Source organism: Chroicocephalus ridibundus, chromosome 3, assembly GCF_963924245.1.
Source record: "Chroicocephalus ridibundus chromosome 3, bChrRid1.1, whole genome shotgun sequence".
Lineage (NCBI taxonomy): Eukaryota > Metazoa > Chordata > Aves > Charadriiformes > Laridae > Chroicocephalus > Chroicocephalus ridibundus.
In genome coordinates, this window is record NC_086286.1 from 101,471,398 (window position 1) to 101,495,819 (window position 24,422).

The window sequence follows — 24,422 nt, forward strand, 5'->3', positions numbered from 1 at the left end:
GGCGAATCATGGCACAGACAAGTGTGCTCTTCGCTGGGTTAAAAACTGGCTGGATGGCCGCGCCCAGAGAGTTGTGATTAATGGGGTGACATCCTCTTGGCGGCCGGTCACCAGTGGTGTCCCTCGGGGCTCAGTTCTGGGGCCAGTTTTGTTTAATATCTTTATCGAGGATCTGGATGAGGGGATTGAGTGCACCCTCAGTAAGTTTGCAGATGACACCAAACTAGGTGGGAGTGTTGATCTGCTTGAGGGTAGGAAGGCTCTACAGAGGGACCTGGATTGATGGGCCAAGGCCAACGGTATGAGGCTTAACAAGGCCAAGGGCCGGGTCCTGCATTTCGGTCACAACAACCCCAAGCAACGCTACAGGCTTTGGGAAGAGTGGCTGGAAAGCTGCCCAGCAGAAAAGGACCTGGGGGTGCTGGTGGACGGCCAGCTTAACATGAGCCAGCAGCGTGCCCAGGTGGCCAAGGCGGCCAACAGCATTCTGGCTTGTATCAGGACTAGCGTGGCCAGCAGGAGCAGGGAAGTGATGGTGCCTCTGTACTCGGCACTGGTGAGGCCCCACCTCGAGTCCTGTGTTCAGTTCTGGGCCCCTCTGTACAAGAGGGACATTGAAGTGCTGGAGCGTGTCCAGAGGAGAGCTGCCAGGCTGCTGAGGGGTCTGGAGACCAGGTCACATGAGGAGAGGCTGAGGGAGCTGGGCATGTTTAGCTTGGAGAAGAGGAGGCTGAGGGGAGACCTCATTGCCCTCTACAACTCCCTGAAAGGAGGTTGGAGAGAGGTGGGTGTTGGCCTCTTCTCCCAGGTGAATAAGGACAGGACCAGAGGAAATGGTCTGAAGCTGCGGCAGGGGAGGTTTAGATTAGATATTAGGAAGAATTACTTTACTGAAAGAGTGGTCAGGCACTGGAACAGCCTGCCCAGGGAGGTGGTTGAGTCACCATCCCTAGAGGTGTTTAAGAAATGTCTAGATGTGGCACCTCAGGGCATGCTCTAGTGGCAGAGATTGTAGGTTGTTTGGTTGGACTCGATGATCTCAAAAGTCCTTTCCAACCATGAAGATTCTATGATTCTATGATTCTATTGCAAAATATCTTGCTTTACTCTTGTAGAGTGTCCTTTTTGGCATATTCATTTATATTTAACAGTTTTCTTTGTGTTTATGTAAAGAAAAGGACAGTAAGTGGAGTTCAGGGTGGGTTTTTTTTAAACAGATTCTGTTAAATTTTGTAAATATACTTACAAAAGTATCTAAAAGTCAATATAAACTCAGTCCTGACATACTTCAGGAAACAACTTTCTGAAGTCCCACATTACCAAAGCCATTACATGACTGCAGACAATTGCCCAGAGAAGCTGTGGATGGCCCATCCCTGGAAGTGTTCAAGGCCAGGCTGGATGGGGCTTTGAGCAGCCTGGTCTAGTGGGAGGTGTCCCTGGCTGAGGAGAAATAACCGGGCTCCAGACGATCCAATGTGAATCAACAGAAGCCATTTATTAAGCACAGATCATCATCTTTTATACCCCGCGTTGTAGCATATAAGCGAATCGCTTATTATAATAAGCGACTCGCCTATTTCTGATTAGCTAGTTACACTGTCCACACGCTGTGCATGCAGTTTGTTCACACATCAGATTGGTTACAAGAATTTGCGTCGTAAATTGCTTAGTCATTAGCACAACATGTTTTCTGCCTTCTCAGTCCCGTTTTTCCTATGTATTAATTCCGTCTTCTACCACCTGTTTTGCTCTTAATCTAATCTCTCATAGTGGGGAGGCTGGCTCACATGACCATTTTCTCTCAGATACATTCCTACACCTGCCCACGGCAGGCGGGTTGGAATTAGATGATCTTTAAGATCCCTTCCAACCCAAACCATTCTGTGATTCTATGATTCTGTGGCTTAACCATGGGGAAAAGCAAATCCACGTTTCTGTAAGAATCTAAGTAGAGCATTTTCATCTCTGCCAAAAACATCCTATTTGGTATGTATTTCATCTATAAACTTGTTTATTAGGACACGTTCATCTCACAGTGCTATGAAGTTTAAGATGTAACTGCAGATGGAATACTTTATTAGATACCGTCTGCCATACGATCTACCAGTGGCTGGTCACAGCATCACGAATCTCTTACAGGTCTCCTTAACCTGCAAATATCAAAAGGGTAACATCTTAATAATTGTATACTTTCACTTTGTTATATGTTCTGCTAAAATATAACTGTACATCTACATAAATATATAGTTAATAATATAAAATACCTACAGATCTACACTAAGCTCAAAATATTTATCCACAATCTCTTCGTTACACAGTTCAGCAGTTACTTTTCCATAGATTTTGAGTACAAGACAGATGGCATTTCACAGTAGAAACCAGATGAGATATCACATAGACAGATCTGTGACATATGGTAAATACAAGCCTCTTCCTGGCTGTGGTAGATCATAGCAACATTTTTCCCAAATACTTGTGTTGTTTTGTAGTAGTGCAATATTTCAAAGCTTTATTCAGGTGGTGATTATCTGTGTCTTGATTTCAGAAATGCATGTCCTGAGACAAAATTGGTTTATGATAATCTCAAACATTTAGCTTGTTTCATGGCATTTTTTGTCTGAAATGGGCTAAACTTCACAGACTAAACTGGAATAACAGCACATAATGTGGCAGTCCACATTTAAACTGCTTTCTAGCAACAAGTGTCTGCAAAGATACCCGTCAACATGCAAAATTTGTAATGTGGAGAACTAATGCTTCCAAAAATAAGGACACAGAGATGCTGACTACTCAATACAGTAAATTAACACCTTCGATCTATCACAGTAGGTTTAAAATAAGGTTACATCAGTCACACATAAGACGTTAGCTTACTTCAAAAATAGTTTGCACACATATGACTCATTGTACACAAAGCTGATTTTCTCCACGTCTACTAATGTGACAATTATGAATGATTCCAGTCCCTGAAAAGTTTCTCAAATAATAAAAATCTATCTGTCAACCAGGCAAATACATCACATGCCTAGTTACAGGGATCCACATGTGTATGTTTTTTTCCTCTAATTCCTGCCACTGCAAGTTTCCAATGCTATTACACCGGTTAAGTACCTCTTACTGACTGCCACGATCTGGACATCAAGTAGAGATAAGGTCACACAAGGTATTTCTCAAATCATCTACTTCCTATAAAGCCTTCAGTGACTCAAAAGAGAACTTGAAAAATGTGGGGGACGCTAAATGTCAATGAATGACAACGTATTTATGCAGAAAAGAAGCAAATTACTATCTTTGTAAAACGCCTAATTGCCTCTGAGAACAACCTCGCTTAACTATAACTTACCGCATTCTGGTGATTCCAGTTCCTTTATCATTAGGAAGGTTTTGCACTTCATAGGAATGTTTTCCTCTGGTTTCACATGAGGATTAAAATACAGGTCTGCAGAAAGTCTGAACAGCACTTACAAACGACAGTGGGTAGCAAGAAAAACTCTTTACAGCTCAGGTCTCTGGGTAGCTTTGTTTTAATTAATTGTATGTATTTTCATAACAAGTTCTCAAAACTAAAGTAACGGAAGTGTCTACTTTCCTCTGACCTTCTTAGACCTCTTGACTTTATCCTGTTGAATAGCAAGCTGATTTCCCCATGGTAACGATTGCTGCCGATATTTCAGGTTTTTTTTCCTATTAGAATCTTCACAGTTTTAAGAAACCAGTTAATTGGAAACTTTTTAATTTTGCAGGATTCATGTCACCTTCCTTGTATCTTGTTTCTGTTTTATCTGCTTAATTCTTCCCAGAAATGCTGTCAAAATGTTTATACACAAAATACACAGAAGTACAAAAATGCATTTTCACAAGATGTTCCAGTCAACATATGCACATGTACTGCAAGGTGTATATATATAGATGTATGCATATATGTATGTATGTATGTATACAGGTAAAGTTTTCTAGGTTACTCAGATTCTTCTGCTCCACTGATTTCCAGGCAAGCTGTAAGTCCTCAGTATATCCAAAACTCCTAGAGCCTCTGTTACATGGTTTTATTTGAACCCAGGTGCCTAAATGTAACACTGTAAGCTTGAAACTTATTTCTGTCACTCCAGATTCTCCAAATTCAGATGTAATGCTCCAATCAACAGCATTCCCTGAAAATAAAGCAAAAATAAACCAATAGTTTGCTTGACTATGGTAAGCGCTGCGTTCTCCAAAGTACTTTAGAAGGGTTTGTATATCCTGCCAAATTTAAATAAAGGAATGAATTACTAATAAGAAATTCTGACTGCCTAAGCCCTCTGATCATCATCAAGACAGTTCTCTTCAGCTACCCGCGGCAGCAAATTTTAATCAGAAGAGTATTTGGGTTGTTTTCTTATCCCCAAATAATTTCTACTTCTAGCACTTCTCATTTTGCCCCCTGGTCACTGAAATTTTGATTTGAAGATCCATCATACGAAAGATTGATAAGCAGTATTCAGAACCTGCTTTTCTAGGGGAATATGTTGCTAATGCCGTAGCAAATATTTAATTTCAAACTCTTTATTGCTAATTTTGACTCTGTTCCTCCTTTGCTATCTACGTCTTCGTACCTTTGTTGTCTGTCAACTGTTACATAAGCCTTTCCTGTGCTACCAGGACATACTTTCAAGTGATTACCCAATTCAGATTAATATCTTTATTTCCTTCTGGTGTGGTAGCGGATCCCTCTTTCTCAGGCAGCCATTACTTTTCATTCACTGGATACATATTTAAAGGAGCAAGAGCAGGAAGAGATAACAGGTCCATTAGTACAAGCAACTCTGCTAATATAGATTCATCAGTAACTCTGAATATACACAACTTTAAACACTTTCAGCATTTTCTGTGGGCAAATGCATTTCCAGATGAAGCAAGCTATAGCAAATACTAAAACTACGTATGATTCTTCAATATATATAACTGAATTATCTAATATTTAGTGTTTAAATCCTGATGTTGCCCTCAAATGTTTCCATTTCTCTTCTCTTTGCATTTTTATTACTCAGAAAACAGACAGCACACAGATCAATTATTTTTTTATCAGCCTCTATAGAGTTAACAGAAATAACTCTATTTAGAAATTCTACTTTGTTATTGTATGACACTGTTTGTACCTGATAATTCAACAGCATCGCTGAATATATTGGATGAAATTAGTTGAAGGCACTGCTGACAGCATTTAATCTTGTTTTATTTACTTTATTTACACTTAAGCACAGAAACTATTGCCTTGGGCATGGGAAACCTCTTCAGAACTGTTGACATCTCAAGGCTCATTAACTTCTCCTCATAGGAGAGTTATTTAAGAGTTACGTAACAATGCATTAATAATTGCAGTCGTAAACATCAGTATGTTCAGAATTACAAAAATAGCCATAAAAATCCTTCAATGCAACACATCTTACTTTCTCTGACCTTGTTGACCTAGCCCTGACCCTGGGATTACAAAACGGCAATGGCAGGTTGTATCATACAAGGCCAGGCTGGATGGGGCTCTGAGCAGCCTGGTCCAGTGGGAGGTGTCCCTGCCCAGGGCAGGGGGGTTGGAACTAGATGGTCTTTAAGGTCCCTTCCAACCCAAACCATTCTGTGATTCTATGATTCCATACTATCATCAGTTTCAAAAAATACAAAAAGAATGTATTCAACATTCATATTTTTATATGTTTGTGAAATATATAAAAATTAAAATTGAATGTGATGTACAAATGAAAAGTATGGAAATGAAAAATAAATGGCAATGCAATGCTTGGTATGGCGTCTAAAAACTTATTTTTGCCTGTTTTTTCATTTAGATGCCAAGCAAAACTGGATTATTTGTAGAATAAATTTTTAGTGTCAAAAAAGCAAGCAAATATTGATTAAAAAATGGGACTTTACTTTTTACACCTAGGCCTCATGTCAAAAAATAGCACATAGCTACTGACACTTTTACACTGTGCCATTCAAGTGAATGCTTTTTTCATACCTATGTATTCCTGTAACTGAGTTTTATAGTTTTTCCCCAACTTTCAGCAGAGGTTCTGTTCAATAAAAGAAAGAAAACATAAAACTGCTTGAGAGGACACTGTATTGGGTGTGACGTATAAGCTTGGAATCTAATGAAAAGCTTGGGATCATTTTTATTTTAGGCTACTCAGATGATTCCTTACAGGTGTTTTTTGGAAAATAGGTTCTTCTGATATCATAGAGAGGACAATACATAAAAACTACATAAATAGTTGGTATCAACAGAAATAGTAGGTTGGAAGAAAATAGTAGGTCAGAATTGCAAATTTGCATGGCTCTTAGTAATGGGGGGGGGAATATAGAGAGAAAAGAATAATGAAGAATATCAGTGGCAGCAGATTCGAGAGGCAAACCTTGGCTTCCAACTCAAACCTTTCAAAAAGTCCGGTTGGTTTGTGTCTATGAGCTGCTGGATTGCGGAGAAGCGTCTCTCCTGGCGAGTGTTAAGCGGATCTCTTTGTCAAGCAGTGGAGTACAGCGGGGAGAAAGCTGGAGATGGGGAATCACTGCAGCTCACTGCATGCCTCGCCATGGCAAGGTCCACTGTCACCCCTGTAAGTTCAGGAGCTTGTGGGAAGTGGTGATCTTAGTCACCCCCTCAAAGAAGTACACCAACATTCACTTGTGTCTCTGACCCTATTTGTTCTCCTTTGTATGATCTTATTCTTAATGACTTATTAGCATGCAGTTCAGCTACGAGGTATGCTATATGAGCAACGACATTAATATCCAACTTTAAAAGGCTTTGATAATAAAATATAAACATACATAAATAGAAATATTTTCATGACATTAAAAAAAATATAGTGACTAGAAGTCCGGCATGCAGCACATTTTCACAGAAAACAAATTATATCAAGAAGTTGCTGTCTCTTTTGGTTGGTTTTTTTTTCAGGATTGCATCGGCTGAAATGCATACATGATGTGGAAAAAAAAACAGGGCATGCAGCAGATGCATTAAATTGCCTCACTGAGAGATTGCAAACCATAGTTGTGATTATGGAGATATCAGCAACTGGAGTGACTCTAATGGGACTCCTGAGGACTCTTGGTGAAAGATTATTTAACATTTTTATTGATTAATCAGACAATGATATTCATGTAAAGCTTGCCGTTAACAAACAGATGACTTTAATAAAGGATGGCATTACTTTCCTGTTACAGATTGATTTGATTTGATTTGCAATCAAACAAAATAACTTCATTGTAGCTAACTGCACCGTAATACATCTGGAAAAAAAAAGAAAGAACATGGGCTATATGCTCATGTTAAAAAAATGACTTGGAAAGGAGTAATCACAGGAGAATATGCAGAAATCTCTCTGAATAGGAGACCTTGGTGAAATGGTACGGCAAAAGGGATTAGCGTGACCTTTCAGGGATCTGTAAAGGGGAACACAAAGTAGAAGGTAGGAAGTTGCCTAACCTCTGTACATCTACTACTACTATTAACGCTAATTTGGTATAATTTGCTTTCAAATTTGGTGTATCTGCTTACAGCACCAAAATACTGGAGAGTGTTCAAAGGAGTGTCACAGAAAGTGATCTAGATGCTGAAAAGTTAGCATTGTTATAGGTGTCTTATGGGGCTTGGGATATCCAGTTTGTTGAAGAGAAGTTTCACAGCTGATTTCATGAGTGCATCCTGGTACCTGCAAACGGAAAAGATGCCCAAGAGTAGGTGCTAGTCAATCTCTGTGAAAAGGTGTAGTAAGATCCAGTGACCGGAATTTTAATTTAGACAAACTGAAGAGAGATACAACTTTTTAGTTGCAAACAAGTCACATAGCTGGCTGACCTCATCATGAGTCATCAAATCACATACATGCTAAAGCCTTGAAATCTGTGAATGTATCGGTTCCTCCCTTCTTCTCTTTCCTTTGTGGGACATGGTAAGAAAAGTTTCCTGAATTGCTCTCAGTATAGCCATAAGGTGCTAGAATGGTTTAGCCTCACTGAGTTGTTGGGGTTTCACAAAGAAATATCTGCGCATCGCCAATATGCCAGACAGGTCACAGTACATGTTCTAGCCTCACGCTTCATAAAAGTATTACCCAATATATGGAATTTGAAGGTCAGAAAATTAAAAACTGATTTTACAGCACTCACTAACTTACTACCCGAATTAGGGCACTTAGGATAGGACATATCTCCTCTAATCTTATACAGCTGTGGCCACAGGCTGCCTTTCCAGTCAACGGAGGGAACTGAGGGAGCGGAACACCTGGGCTACCTGCCAGCCACCTGAAGGTGAACCACACCATACACGTGTTTCCGATATAGGTATTAGGTGAGATGAATCCCAGTCATGCACCTCACGTCCCCCGTGATGAAACCTGGGAAGTACAATAAGGACCATTTCTGACATGATTACTTTGGTATTAGGCAGGCAATAAATTTATCTTTGAGTTAATGGGAGGGCTCTCTAATTCAAGGCCTTTTGGCATACACAAGCCCTGGCATCAGACAGACTCCGACACTAACAGTCGGGGCCAGCATTAACAAAATGAAAGCATAAATTTCAGAATAAAAACCATGCATAAAATTTAACTATTCTTTTGAGGCATAGCTGCAAAATGTGCTAATCCAAAACATATTTATTTAGGTACAATAAATGTGCTACATCAATTGACTCTCCAGTGAAGATGCAGCCTTGGGAAGCACAGGACAGGGATGAAGAAATCTTAGTTGTGCAAGGCAGTTTTCAGCAACCCGAACTCAGTAATGCCCGAGTGTTACTCGGCCATACTTGAGTAGCAGAAGTGCTGGGGGCAGCACTGAAAGCTGCCACCCCAGCCAACAAGATGTGCTTTGCAATATGAAAAGAGAAAGAGGTTTTAAGGCAGGGGATATCTTTTATCAGTCCAACTTTAAAAACAAACAAACAAACAAACAAAACAAAACAAAAACCCAAACCCAGAACATCTTCAGATCTTAAGACCACCATGTCTACAATTATGCTAAAAATTACCATATTCTGTTTGATATATAGAGGGTGGGAGCACCTCTCCTGTGAGGACAGGCTGAAAGAGTTGGGGTTGTTCAGCCTGGTGAAGGCTCCGGGGAGACCTTGTCGCGGCCTTTCAGTATCTGAAGGGGGCTGACAAAAGCTGGAGAGGGACTTTCTACAAGGGCATGCAGTGATAGGACAAGCGGTAATGGTTTCAAACTGGAAGAGGGTAGATTTACGTTAGGTATCAGGAAGAAACGTCTTTACTGTGAGGGTGGTGAGGCACTGGAACAGGTTGCCCAGAGAAGCTGTGGATGCCCCATCCCTGGAAGTGTTCAAGGCCAGGCTGGATGGGGCTTTGAGCAACCTGGTCTAGTGGGAGGTGCCCTGCCCATGGCAGGGGGGCTGGAACTAGATGGTCTTTAAGGGCCCTTCCAACCTAAACAGTTCTATGGTAAGATTCTATGTGCCATGTTGATGGGCTGAGCCTGGTGCGGTCACACCTTGGTGAAGAAGAAGGGGTGCTACCCACAGGGACGGCAGCCGCCTTCAGGGACGGCCTGGCGAAAGCCCCTGGGTGGTCCCACAGGGGTTTGTTTCCCATGGAAGGCGAGGTGAGGAAGACGGGCCGCCGGGCAGGAAGCGAGGCGCAGGGATGAACGCCCCCGGGGCCCCGGAAGACCAGCCGCGCTCGGATCCTTCCTCAGGAACCCAGAGGGAAACCCCTCAGGACCAGGCAGGCACATCCCACCCGCCACCTCACCCTCGCTTCTTCCTCGACTCGGGCGGCCAGCGGGCCCGACGCCAAACCCCACGGGAGCGGCTCCCAAAGGATGGGAGGGCCGGGGGCCGCCGCCGCGGGGGCGGAGGCAGCGGGCGGGCGCCTCCCCGAGCGGCGCCCCCGGTCCTGACGGTGTTTCCGGGCGGGGGAGCCGGGATGTGCGTCCGGGTTGGGTCGGCCCCAGCGAGCGGTTTCCTTTCGCCTTCCCTCCTTCTCCCCTTCCCTGCCTCCCTCCCTCGCTGAGGCGGAGCCGCCGCCGCCGTGCCCTCTGCGGGAGCGCCGCCCGCCCCGCTCCCGACGGGGGTTGGTGAGAGGGGCCGCGAGCGGGAATCGGGGCCCCGAGGCGGGAGGGTGCTGGCGGGCAGCCGGGGAGCGGGGTCGGGGAGGCGGCGGGAGCGGGGCTGGAGGGGTCGGGGCGGCGGGAGGGGGGCCGGGGCGGCCGGCCCGGCCTCCGCCCTCAGTGCGGCCGCGGCGGCAGGGCCGGGAGATGGCCGCGGGCAGCCCCCCTGGCACCGACGGGCTGTCTGTACCGAGCGCTGGTCCTCGCTTAAAATGGCCATGCGGAGCCCCCGGGGCCGACTAGCGGCCGTGTTAACCCTGCTTGCCTAATATCTGATAAGAAAAAAAATATATATACACTAGTGTTGAATGCAGCCAGAGGCAGTCCCGAAACATGACCCGCGGTTGAGGCGAGCCGGGGTGTCGGGTAGCCCGGCTCTCCCAGCGCGGGGTGCGGCGATGGGCACAGTCTGTAAAACCGGTGTTTTTTCCCCTCCTTTGACAGAAGGGATGCTTTTTTTTCCTCAGGGGAGGAAATTTGCCGCTCTGCAGATGCGAAGGGTCGGTTGATGGCCCGGCACTGCAGAACGCGGGGGATGCTTAGCCTCTGTCTCCTTTCTCTTCTCTTTCTATATCTGTTTCTTCCCCATTAAGAAAAAACAACAAAAAAAACCCCAACCCTCCTCCCCCCGACAAAAAAAAAAAACAAACCCAAAACAAAAAAAACCACCACCGAAACTTGAATGAGCTATCTTTACGTTAAGCCAAGTCAAATATTTTCCATTTTTGTACGTGGGAATTTTAGTTTCTATGGAAATCTCCGTCTGCGCTGTACGGAACTATATGCGCTATACGTGAACTTTGTCCGACTACTTCAGCATCTTGGTTTTGTCTCTACTTAATTCAGCGACAGCAAAATTAAAACAGAGGGAAATTAGGTGCCCCCCCCCGGAGTGGCTGTGTGGTGTGAGATTGTAGTTAAACCTAATATACTTATGATACAGGCGTTTTGAGCGTAACTAACTTGTGTATGGAGTATTGATAAGATAAATTACCTAAAAGTTTAAACATTAAAAAAATGTTTTAAGACGGTTGGATTATTCAATTTCTTGTTTTAAAAAAAAGACCTTTGGGAAACAACACACAATCTTCAGAATTATCCAGTAATATTTAGTATGTTTAGTGTTTTGATTCACGTGCAAAAAAAAAAAAAGAAAAGAGCACACATTGATTTTGGTTTTTTTTAACCTAATTCCCCACAAAGACAAATTTCGACAAGTTCATAAGAACTGGAGTAAGGGATATCACCACAAAATGATACAGGTTTTATGTCAGTGTTGATGTTAGGTGATGATAACCTGAACTGCGTATAAGAGAAGAGTGGCTGAAGGTAGAAGTTGCCATACTTCAGACTCATAATATGTGCTAGGTTGATCAGTTGAGCGTCTTGTACGTGTTAGCAGTGGAGCATCAGGAACATAATCAACATGTGACAATACAGTCATATAAATTGCCAATTAATAAGTGGCAAATCGAAGTACAGACTGGTTAAATAACTCGCCTGAGGTCATTTAAGCAGTCTGTGGCAGAGCTGGAAATGGACTGTACTGACTGTGTGAACCCTAATGTGTGGTCATCTTTCCTCTTGCTTCTATTCACAGCATTTTAATGAATGTAGCTATTTACTTTGTTTACAGAATCAGTAGTTTCCTGAATAAGCCAGAGAGTCACTTGGGCTGCAAAGATGTTGGAAGAAGATATGGAGGTGGCCATCAAGGTGGTGGTAGTAGGAAATGGAGCTGTTGGGAAGTCCAGTATGATTCAGCGATATTGCAAGGGGATTTTTACAAAAGACTACAAGAAAACTATTGGTGTAGATTTCCTGGAAAGACAAATCCAGTATGTATTAAACAGCTGCCATACTCTTGATTTTTACCTTTCCCTCTGTTTCTTTGTTCTGTTGTAATCCTAAGATTTACAAAGGTTTGAAACCTAAGGCCTGCTGTCTCCAAAGCACAGTAAAGGGAGTTGCTTTCTCTCTTGCACAGTGGGCTGAAATTATATCACTCTGTTTTCCATCCAAGGCTTAGAATTATAGATGAAAAGCAAAATAAAATTTGGAACCTCTATCGTACTAAGCTTTTTGACAAGTTCCCTTTGTATTCTACCACCTGTTGATTTTAATTTTTTTTTTATTTTTTATTTCTTGTGGAGGAAGTGGAAGTGCTTATGATAAAATGATTGCACAAATTTATTAGCCAATATAGGCTTGAATGACTGGGGAAAAAATTAAATATGCTATAGATTTAGTCTCTGTGTAATATAAATAGATAATACCCAATTATGTTTGCTAAAATGGAAAATACTATGGTAATGTGAAGTAAGAAAATTCTATAAATTTTGTAAGCTGATTAAAAAGACAAAAGGGCCGTTATTCAGGCACCTAAGTTTTGTTTTGAAGTCTGTATTTTTCCCCAAAGAGGGAAATGCGAGGAGGAGGAAAACGTAACATGGATTGTCGGGAAAGAGCATGTAATGTAATCAGGGGACTGCTGCCGTAGCATGTTACAGAGGTGAACCGTTATCAATACTGAACTACGTTATGTTTAAATGAAGTTGAATTTGAACTGAATTACTCTTACATTGTAGACATAGAAATATTTCCATGTCAGTTGTTTTCAATTGCTCTTGTTTGTTGTATTGATTACAAAAACTGTGTTGTTTATTTCAGAGTTAATGATGAGGATGTCAGGCTAATGTTATGGGACACTGCGGGTCAAGAAGAATTTGATGCAATAACTAAGGCCTACTATAGAGGTGAAAATACCATGTTTGTTACTTGGCAGTTGTTTTTTTTGGTCTGCGCATCTCTAAGATATTTTCCTATCTCTGTATGAAGAATTTTAGTTATTTCGTGTGTGTGCAAAGCATGTTTAGTTTACCTTTTTTCAGTTCTTAAATTTTTTTCCCCTTCATGTAAGATCCTTGTCTTAATTAAGCATGACTTTATGCAGGATGCTCAGTAGTGCCCTTTAAAAAACAACAAGATGAGACCAATATCTGCACAGAATTTAGCCATTCAGACAGACAAATGCGAAATTTTATTTTTCTCTCTAAAAGGGTTTTCTTACTTCTTTAAGACATTTATTTGTAAATGTTCCAAAAACTATTACTGGGGCACTTGGAAATTAATCCAACAGGAAAAAAAATCCTCCAGTCATCCTAGAAAGATAGTTTACTAGGCACAACAGTTCTCTTGCTAGTACAGACTGCCTTGAACACGTTAACACAACGGAGTAATGAGGAAAGCCTATGTACTTCATAAAATAGAAACTCTATTATTCAGTCATCCAAAGTTAGGTTATCTATTTAGGCAGTTACAAATTGCACACCTGGGCTTTCTTTTGCGTATAGTTTAACAGTGGTTGTGAAAATCTTTCCTTTTTTTTTTTTTTTAAACATGAGAGAGATGAATGACTTGGCAAAGATTCCATCATTAGTTCTTGTCAAACTAATCACCTGATGACTGGGAAAAATATATCACTATGGTATAAAATCTTAGAAAAATTACTTCATTTAGAGATAAAATAATAGTTATGCCATGCTGTTTCAGGGTGCTATAGTCCTCTGACCTTTTCATATCTCATGACCATTTTTGGCAACTAACAGGGTTTTTTGTAATATTTCTGGTTGTCACTTGTAATTGATGATTACGATTTCTTCAGAGAAAGATATTTTTTTTTCTACTTCTTTTGATCCTCATGTGGGAATAGATCATTCTGCTATTTTACAGCTGACAAGTTGAGCATATGAATTTTAGAAGGTACTGCTTGATTCTCTTGGAGCTTTCTTTTTACTCTCCTGGCCTTCAGTTCTCTCGTGTGCTTTGCACTCCTCAATTATTCTAAGCCACAGTCTTTTTCTCCTCATTGCTGGGACTGGTATTCTAAAATATGGAGTGTTCAGAAGAACTTCAAAGTACACTTACTGGCCTCGCTTAGGGCATATCTTGGAATCTTGCTCATGACTCGTGCCCAGCATGGTACAGTTAGATCTCTACCTTCAGGATCTTTGTACCGAAGAGGCTGCTGTGAAATAGGAGATAGTCATCCCGTGGATACACATCGTAGACAGCATGATGGGTGTATTAACAGTTCAAGCTATTAGATACAATGACTGTTCCGCACTAGACTTTGACTTACGAAGGACAAGGGAAATTACAAGAGCCTGGAATGCAATTTTGATGTAGCATTGGGTCTGCAAGCACAATATTATAGAAGCAAAAGGTCAAGCTTACTTTGGAAATGCAAAGATTTCATTGCCAATTATTGCTGATAAGGGGAGGACACCTCTAAAGTAGGTAAGATAGATGCTGGTTGATACTTCAAAGTCTGCCTCTCCCACAGGTCACTGTCCCACTATCATTAGGGCTTACACACTCCCCTGGAACCTTGTGTATTGTCAGTTCTTCAGGGATCAGCAGCCTATCCATGGTCACACAATGAATGCCTCAGAGTCTGTTTCTGAGCCCTTCTTGTCCAGGGACCAAATTGATTCAGCCTTGCAGAGAAACAAAATTCGAGCTGCCAGTGGATTTATCATGAAGTTTTCTGTGTATGAAATGTGCAGCTGGTGTAGCTGCATGCCCATGAGGGTAACAAAGGGGTACTGGAGAGTCAAAAGACCACTCGCTAATATTTCAAATGTGGAAGTACCTTCTCAGTATCCATGGGTTTTAATTATTGTTTGCTAACACTGTTGCAAAACCATAACAAAAATGGTACAAAACATTTTCAATAATTTATCATAGTGCTGTGACAGAATGAGTATGAATTAGCAACACACTTACTTTCTCCAAAAAGCTACTAAACAGTTTCCCTGAAATAATCACAACTTCCTCTGAAAACTTAAATTTTCTGCTTTTCAGAATCCAGATTGCTGTAGTGCAAAGAATAATGTGAAGTGAGCTTTAGAGATACTGCATACAGAAAAGTATTTGCTATCTGGAAAAGAGTGAGCAATAAGCAAACATCTGTTTTCCTTTTTCCAGCCTTTCCACACCCTCTCCTTTCCTTTGTATACATACACGGTGCTGGAAATAACTTGAAAGGTAACAAACCCGTAGCCATCGTGAATAATGGATATAATGATCAAAATAATCCGGCAGTCTATTTTCATTTGGAGACTTTTTGACACAAGCTGGTGGTAAAAGTGCACTTTTACGGAAGAAACTTGAAAAATCCCTCATATTTGAAATACATTATATATGATGATTCTTTTTTTTTGTTTTTAATATTTGTTGAGTTTTTCGTATTTATTTTTATATTTCTAGGAGCCCAGGCTTGTGTTCTGGTGTTTTCTACAACTGACAGAGAGTCCTTCAAAGCCATCCCTACCTGGAAGGAGAAGGTCATGACTGAAGTTGGAGACATTCCCACAGTTCTTGTGCAGAATAAGATTGATCTTCTTGATGACTCTTGTATAAAGAAGTAGGAGTTTTATCTTACTGTTTTTAAAGAACAATACATGCCCCCTGTATACATATGTTTAAAAAAACCCCAAATCTGAGGGAGTTCTGGTGAAGACTTAAGATACAGGTATTGCTGCGTGAGTGTAGTTACTTGGGCAGATGTGCTTGCCGAGCTAGGAGCTTTCTGTTTGCTTCACGCCTTCTTCTGAAGTGACAGCCAAAAAAAAAAAAATAAGAATAGCATTAAGAGTTTGGTTGTGCCATGATATGATTTTCTCTCTTTTTTTTTTAATCAGAAATCCTAAAACTGTAAATTTTCTCTCGTGTTAAATTTAGTTACTGTTAAACTGTGCTGTGCACCAGTGAAGTTACGTTGTCTAGCTTGGCTAGTGAATGCTAGATAAAATGAAGTAGTAGTATTAAACAGGTTGTTTGAAAAAGTATCTTAATATTTTTTGGTTTCGCTTTTCTTTAATTTGTTTTTATTGCTCATTTTTATCAAAACATTATAACTCTACCAAAATCCATATCTGTTAATATTCTCAAACTGCATGGTGCTGGTCCTTCTTCGCTATATTTTTCTCTATGGATTTTACTGTCAATTCATTCCGTGTTTGTATATGTGACCAATTTCATTCTTGCCATAAAATCAGCTTAACAAATGCTAACTTTCATTTGCCACAGCCTTTCATGTAGAAAATATTGCATGATGAAGCTGATCATTCTCCACTTCTTTATTTCTACCATCTTCCTGAGAGATTTAAATTATTTCTTCTTTTCGTTGTTTCCTGCACTGGCTTGCTTTGTTCTCTGTTTGCTATCATTGATGCCATAAATCAGCTTGTCCTCCCTCTGCAAAGAATACTATGGATTTTTCAAAGGAAAAGCAAAATTGCATTTGAACTCCTCCTTTATTCATGGTATGTCACTCAGGTTTTGTTCTCAGAATGCTCCGTCTGCCTCAGTAACTTCATCTTTCTGATGATGTGATTTGCCTTGGTGAATTTTTCGTGTTTCCTCAACTTTTCCTTAAAATTTAGCGCAAGTTTTCTTTCACTTCACAGAAAAAAATAATTCTTCATTTCATCTCTGCACTCGTCTGATTGCATAGTCTACTACTTCATTAAAATATACTTAAGGATTACTTTGTTGTTGTTGTTTTGACTTTGCAGTGGTAATTGTTCTGATTCTAGTGCTGTTAATTACAGCCTCCTTCCTTTTGGTTTCACTGACAGCTGTCTGAACTCTGGGAAATTTTAGTTAACGAAGTCAAATACTGAAAAGCAATCGCTTTTGGTCATAAAGAAACTGCATGTAAAATACTTTCTTGTCATAGTGGAGATATTGTAAAGAAGTTAGGGATCAGGTATTTTTTTGCCTGACTGAGTTTCTTACCCACTTAGTCATGTTTAACTTACCACAAAGCATTTTGTCTATTAAGAATAAATGCTGGCAAATAATACAAATTAGTATGTACAAATTCTTCTTCTTTTGTGCAGTGAAGAGGCAGAAGCGCTGGCAAAAAAGCTAAAATTAAGGTTCTACCGAGCATCTGTGAAGGAAGACCTAAACGTAACTGAAGGTAGGAGAGAGAGCAGAGCAGGTGTCTGTCCTGCCCTCTGCTGTACCTCTCTGGTTTGGAGCTGATCTGTTACTTCCCATGTTGTTGCAATCCTTTCTGTATTTCTTAGGAGCCCACTTTAAACATAACTAGAATTACTTGATAGCGGTATGTTAGGCCCGTTTCTTCATGTACATCTGTCCCTTCTCTTCCACAAACAGCGCGTAGCTTCAGTATTTAGAAACGCCAGTGTGTTACGGCTGCTTACTCCTAATGACTGTCAGTAGGCACTGAGCTTTGAAAAAACTTCTATGTAGAAGTTCAGTTACTACAATATACAAATTGTTGAACAGATTATTTTGTAATTATTAATAGCTAATAATTTATATAAATAATTATTTCATAGTTTAGTTATCTTTAAATAAAGTACATTAAAAGATGGGATCTCTTGCAGCCTTTTGTATACTGGTGACATTTTATTCGTTCCCAAGTATCACTTTTTAATGTATATATTTAATTTCATAAGAGTACTGTTAGAAAATTCTTCCGCTGTCTTTTGTGGGGTAGGTTTGAACAGTAGTGAATTGCAGACTCTGATAACTTATTTTTTCGCTTAATCAGGCAAACTTAGTAGTAAACTAACTGTTTCTTCTCTGTTAATGTCATTCACCTTGGAAAAAAGATCTGCAAGAGAAAATGTAGAATGTTTCTGTATCATCTTTACAGGAGTTAAGTAAATTAATTACAAATTTAAATAATCATAACACATCTAGGATTCTGAGAATTCTCTTATATTGTAGATTTTTTCAGAATCCTAGGTTGACTTTTTTACCCCAATACAAATGGGGGCAGCATTAGTTGATGAGAAAAATGTTGCTGCCAAGTTTTACCCATAGTCTTACTTTACATAACTGTTACTATTCTAAGGTTTCTTGCAAAAGTGTGTGTGTGTGTATATATGTATATATAAAAAATTCTGACATAACTTTAAAAAGTTGCAGGTTGCATGAATTGGAACACTTAGCAATATGCATGTGCCAGCTTTATGACAGGAGTGCTGAGATGTTTCTGTCTGCTGTGCAAGAGCCTGGTACGGCAAACTCTGAGACCTGGGTAGACACTGGTCTAATCTGGATTCTGCACAGGCCTGCCAGACACAATCATCACCAGGTCGTGCTAAACCTCTGGTGTCGAATGCACTGGTGTCACCACGCAGAATTTTGATCCAGAGGTGTTATTACTGATAGGAAGATTATTTTTAGGCACACTCTGATGTCGCTTTTTTCTTTTTAACATTCCAGTTTTTAAGTATTTGGCTGATAAATATCTTCAAAGGCTGAAGCAACAAACAGCAGAAGATCCAGAACTAGTACATACAAGCAGTAACAAGATTGGTATGTATACTGTAATAAAAAACCTGAAACAGTACTTTGTGCCATCAAAGCTTATGGTCTCCTTTGTTTCCTTATGGAGTTAGTACAGGGTGAATTGGGGTCTTAATTATTACCTTTCTGTCTTAGGATATTGTCTCCTTTCCTTCTGTGAAATAACTTTGTGACTCTCTAAAGTTACAAGACCGTCAAACTGGTGTACTGAAGTTTCTAGCTAATGTTTGTCAAGTGCCCTTTTATTAAATTCATTTAAACAAACATTGTGTAAGGACTTGAGAAAGGATGCTTGTTGTTTTTTTAATGTAATTAGTATTTGCGTTACTCATCTTGGTGCAGATTTACAAGAGACTCATGGTGAAAGAATCTGGCGTGTAATCAGAAGGTCTTTGTAAACTGCCTTTTGTAAGGGAACACTGAACTACTGTACTCCTTCTCTAAAGCGTTTCTGAGTCAGTTCATCTATTTTCCTTAAAACACTCCCTTTTTATTCACGTTTTTTCCTTACCTTCATCTCAGCAAAGTTTCCAACTTTAAAATTGTCATGTTTTTCTTTTACTGTATTACTCAACTAACCATAACTTTTGCTACCATGCAATGAGTAGCATACGCACACGCAGATGAGTGTATATGCTGCCCTTCAATTACATAGATGTATACTGGCTTTAAATACTTCCTAGCTAGTAATTCCAACTGGCTTTACTTCAAATTTAGCTGCAAAATTGACCCAGAAATGGAATGAGCCTTTAAAAAGTACGAGTATGCATTTGAGGTGCACTGCTATGCTAGTTAAGTGTTGCGTCTTAAGTGTTAATGTATTATGCTGCAAGAAGTAAAGAACCACAAATACTTTTCTTGTCTTTAAATTCCGTAGGTGTTTTTAATACAGCTGGTGGAAGTCACGCCAACCAAAATTCTAGCACTCTTAATGGTGGAGATGTCATCAACCTTAGACCAAACAAACAGAGGACCAAGAAAACCAGAAGCCCTTTTAGCAACTGCAGCATACCTTAGACCACTTTTGGAGGAAGAAAGACCAGCCCAGCGAATTGGATGAAGTTGTGCAATTGAGTACAGAATAAAGCCAGCTGTAGAGGTATTTTTACCAGTGCTTTAGCAAATCTTGTGCCTATGGGATCCTTGATAGAGGGTGGATTTATATAAACTTGCTGATGCGGTGTTTTTTTGGTGTGTGGAGTGAGACACCTGCTGGCAAAACACAGAATCGTTGGTTGCCCCGTGCACTTCGTAAAAAAAATTAGGCAAGCTTCTCCTTTTTCAAGGAATTATTTCCAGAGCTATCAGCTAGGTATTGCTGAATTGCAAAGCACATGTAACTTCAGGATAACACTTACCAATATAGGTACAGACCATAACGCTATGGCCCAAGGTAAAGTAGCAACCTGGCAACTAAATTTCAAAGAAAATGTTAAATTGGTTAGTCAGTACACTAAGAAGATAAATGAAGAGCAAAAAGAAGACACTACGTTTTATGCCTGACTAGATTAACATGGATTCTGGCCGTTCTGTGGGTGCAATATACTTGTATTATACATATGAGTGCTAAGGTATATATGTAAACATTTGGTACGAATATTTAGGCTAAATTCCAGTGTATACATTACATGGAGATCAGCTGATGATTACAAAATAGCATCTTCAAAAAAAAAAAAATCCTTTAAAAATGTTGTATTTCAGATGAGGGTTTCCCAGCTGCCACTGTGTACGTTTAACTTGCTATACTTTGGGCCTAAAAGCTTAGATTTAAAAATGTATGGTGCCAAAAATGCTCCTTCTTCTTACCTAATGCTGCGCTACAGATGTTTTTGTAAGTTTGTTTTTCTCAGTCTTAACAGGTTGAACAAATAACACAGTCTTTGACACTAATAGTTATTCAGGAGGAACATTTAATATAATCATATTCCTGTTCAAATTTGATTGTTGTATCCTGTGTTGCCTATGAAAAAGGAACTTGCAAAGCGGTGTCACAGAATATCTATCTACCTTGGAAAAATTTTTCATAGATACCATAAACGAAGTTATGGGGATCCAAAAAATTGCAGCTGATGACTGAATTACATTAATGAGACGTTCTTGAACGTTGTCTCAGATTCAAAGTTAGCTGCTGGTTACAGAAAATCTCATTCTGCAAGTTCAGAGACATGGCAAAAATTTTTCAAAGTGCTTAAGTAATTTTACAGAATTGATTTAGATGTTTAGGAGCCCAAATCTAAACTTAAGTTATTTGGGCTTAGGCTCCTAAATCACTAAGGTGCTTTTAAAAATGCTAAGCAAGGTATCTTTTATTTACCAAAAATAAACACTTTTTAATCCTCTTCAAGAGCATGCATGCCTTTTAAAAAATATCCATTTTGTTTACATGTTTTTGTATGGTATGATATAATTTTAACTTTCTAGGATTTCTACAACAAACCTGCCGGTGACAAATGCAAAATATGCTGCTTGAAAAAAAAAATCAGAGTTTTAATAGTTTTTTAAACGATGTATGAGAATGAAAAGGAGTTGAACGATTCTGTATATTTTTGGAGGAAGGACTTTTCACTGTGTGAATTCCTGTCGGAAGCTTGGCTGACTTTGTTTCTAAGTCAATGAGTATGAAAACTGAAACGTACTTTTTTTTTTTTCCCCGCTGTCTGCAGGGAGAGAAGTGGGTGGCAAGTTATGCACAAACACTAAAGATCTCTGAACTCTGTCTTTTATGTTTACTGTATTAGACTTTCTACCGAGTACCGTTGTTTCTTTGACAAGCTGTTAGAGCATCTCCCGTTGCTGGCAAGAAGGCGGCCTTCAAGGCGCTCAATCTCCTTTGCCATGGCAGCAAAACTCTGTGTTCTTCACCGTTAACTTTTCCTATATTTTCTCTTGGATAAAGGCCTTCATTTTTTAACAAGTGCATTTCATCGCTGTATGTATGTGTAAATGGAGTCAAGTCCTATCTGTCTTAGCAATTTAAGAAGTAAGGTACTTAGGATAAGACACGACTGTGCATCATGGGGCCACCTTACAACTTCAGGATGTAGGACAGAAGTGTGTGCATGAAGAATTTTGGTGTTTTTAACATGGAAACTTTTACATTCCATTGTCTGCCTGCCGGTTTCACATTTTTTTATTCTTTTTTTTTTTTTTCTTGAAAACGAAACAAAACCACAAAGTGTCTGAAACATCTTTTTTGCCTTGTTTGACTTTGTACAGAGGACTGAAAAATAAGTCTTTATTATGTATGATGACCGTTTGTACTATTACGTGTAATAATGTAGACGTCGTATTATTACATAAGCCATTTGTATTTAAGGTCTGTCATTACAAACCACTGTTTGAAGGACTGAAAACTCAGTAGAAATTTTCATAGGTGGAGACAATTGCTAAATTTAGGATATGGTGAAATTTAGTACACATACTTTACCATAGGAATCTGTATTTGCAGCGTTGGGTAACTGAGTGTTAATTTCATTCCCACCTGAAATCTGAAGCGGCTCTTTCTTTGTTGTGACTTTGCAGTGCTTGTTCTCCAATACAGCTGAGATGGAGACTGTCCAAATTAGCCTTTTGCTGGAAGCGCTCTGCATGTACGCTGCTTGAAAATTAAATTTTTATCCTACTGGGGTTAGTGTGTAGACGTAAACTAGATGACTTGCATATTGCAGGAATCCTTAGGTGTTCACATTGCCGTTCAGTGGGAGTAACTTTCGCCTTTTGGATGAAGAGACATGCCTAAACGTTTAGCACTCACGTTGTCCCTTGTGAATAATTTTTATTATAAACATTGCCCCATTCTCGTTAAAATACCATATATTTCAGTTACCAAAAGCTACAGGCGCAGAGCTGGTAATAAAAATGCCCTTCTCTGTGCACCTGTGTGACTGCGTGGTGGAAGAGAGCGTAGCTGTTAGGCCCGTGGCAGGTGGGCAGCCTGGATTCCGAGGAACAGATCTTCCTACCGCAAGACACGACTTTTGCTCTGTGAGACTAAGCTAATTGCACTCCTCTTTCACCCGTTAATATCTCTCGAATGGCTCATTGGATGTATTGTCTGAATCTTGCCAAAAATGCTCTGCTTTCGGCTGACAGCGCTACCACTAGTAGAAAACTTGGGTCATTGTTAATGCCTTAGTGACATGGGCGTTCAGTGAAGAGCATGACGCTGAAGCATCTGTGGCTCCCGTGTTGTATCCATTCAGTGAATGGGTGTTCTCCCAGTAAGCAGGGCACCGTTTGATGCAAAGCGGTAACGCTAGGGATGTATTTCCGACTGGAAATAACAAATCTCAAAGTTGTAAGACCGATGACACTAAGACTTTTGTGCTTCTGTGTGTGTGGTTAATTTAAAAAAAAAAATTAAATATTCCACTTAAAAGACGATTTTGAAGCTTTCTTATTTTCAGTGTTTTCTTAAGGCAACGCTTACAGTTTTGAGTCAAAATGCCTGATTACCATACTGTCAGTCTGATTTCCTGTTTAATTTTTTCATGCTTCAGCAAAATTTGTCTTTTTTTTTTTTTTTTCCCCTCTCTGTTATTGGGCGACAGTCTGTCTGACAGTACGTTTTCCTTTGCGTCACGTGTGTAGATGTGTGTTGTGCTATAGGGACCCGAGCGGCTGGACACGTCGTACTGCCTGGAGGCTGTGCAGGGGTACGTGCGTTGTAGTGTGTGAATGTGCACTTTGAACCTCGTTATTCATCTGTTCAAGTTGATAGCTACCGGTTAATAACAGAATTAATTACTCGCACTGCAGAACCCTCGTGTAGGAATTTGGTCCTACAGCAGACTTAACAAACCCACTTCTTGGATTCCTGTGACGGTACCGAAGTCCCTGCTGCTTTTCTAACTGTTATCATAGACCGTGGGCTGACGTTGCAGTTCCTGCACGCTAGTTGTACCTAAGCCAGAGAGCGAGTGTTGTCCAACAAGCCTCATTTCATCAAAACTACCTGGCCAGCTTTTTGTAGGAAGCAAACAGTTGCGTGTATCTTTTTTTCTTTTCTTTTAAATTCTCAAACAATATTGACGAATACTTCTCTCTGTTAAATATGGCATCCTAATAGGTTATTAAAATTATAGAAGAAAAACTGCAGCAATGTTTAGATTTAAGACGAAAGGTGCTATAATAGACGAAGAGAAAACCTTCAAACAGTTCCACGTCGAAGTGTTCTGTATGAGTCATCTCAAAGCCAGGTGAGTCCCAGCACCGAACTAGACTCATGCTCAGGTTTCTAGCAGTAGGGGAATACTGATAAATAACTTCTGGAGTGAGGGTTCGTTCTTCTCTTGCCGACTTAAAGGTGGTTCAGCAGAACCAACTGAAGTTGATCAGAAAAAATAAGTAAAAATTAGTCTGGACCAGGAGAAATACCACTCTCATTGTGAGGATAAAGATGCATCGTTACTAATGAATGACGTACTCTTATTTCCAAGTTCATGTGAATCTGAATGGTTAAAACAGATAATGTACATAACTGTTTTTATCACCATTGTGATCTCAAGTAAACGTAATATATTTTTAGAAAAAAAAGTCAACTTACAGTAAATCCTCAAGTGGAAAAATAAATGTTTAAAACTGAATATTCTGTGTATGCCGTTCCTGTAAAATCCCTACGAGTTAATTCTGCTGTTCTCTTGTAAGTGCCATCAGTTGTATCACGCAATTTAAACATGTTTGTTTGATTACTGTTTGCTCTGATACAGGTCACGATGTTTGTGGTTCTATTAAATTGTCAGTGTATTAATTTTCAAAAAGCTATTGCCGTAACCCTGTCACTGCGCAACCTGAATCCGCTCAAGAAACTCGTGTGTCCAATTCCAGCCTGGGTGTTGCCAGCAGCTGGGATCCCAGGCAGCTGGCGTTAGGTGGCCTCCCCGCAACAAGTCTGGGCACCCCCAACTAACAGAAACGCTGTTCCTGAGCTCCTGTCTCTCGATTTCTGCACCGCACGGGTCAAA

At 40.1% G+C, this 24,422-nt stretch overlaps 1 protein-coding gene across 3 annotated transcripts; it reads left to right on the forward strand.

Moving 5' to 3' along the window:
* The first annotated feature begins 9,910 nt into the window (after positions 1-9,910).
* On the forward strand, positions 9,911-24,219 carry RAB23 (RAB23, member RAS oncogene family). Of its 3 annotated transcripts, XR_010070440.1 has the most exons (8): positions 9,911-10,067; positions 11,741-11,942; positions 12,775-12,860; positions 15,376-15,532; positions 17,013-17,095; positions 18,376-18,468; positions 19,337-19,558; positions 21,123-24,219. XR_010070440.1 is itself a non-coding variant. In XM_063330281.1 (7 exons), the coding sequence occupies exons 2-7, from the start codon at positions 11,788-11,790 to the stop codon at positions 19,474-19,476; spliced, it is 714 nt and encodes a 237-aa protein (XP_063186351.1). In that variant the 5' UTR covers positions 9,911-10,071; positions 11,741-11,787; the 3' UTR covers positions 19,477-24,219. The 3 variants fall into 3 exon arrangements, 2 of the variants coding, with proteins under 2 accessions (XP_063186351.1, XP_063186350.1); XM_063330281.1 differs by having other exon boundaries at positions 9,911-10,071; positions 19,337-24,219; XM_063330280.1 differs by having other exon boundaries at positions 19,337-24,219.
* The last annotated feature ends 203 nt before the right edge of the window (positions 24,220-24,422 follow it).

Bases quoted from the DNA above. Each gene is read 5' to 3' on its own strand.
- RAB23 (XM_063330281.1), top strand. From the start codon at position 11,788: ATGTTGGAAGAAGATATGGAGGTGGCCATCAAGGTGGTGGTAGTAGGA. The intron at 15,533-17,012 runs GTAGGAGTTTTA...TCTTTTGTGCAG, and splicing joins GATGACTCTTGTATAAAGAA to TGAAGAGGCAGAAGCGCTGG. The intron at 17,096-18,375 runs GTAGGAGAGAGA...TTAACATTCCAG, and splicing joins AGACCTAAACGTAACTGAAG to TTTTTAAGTATTTGGCTGAT.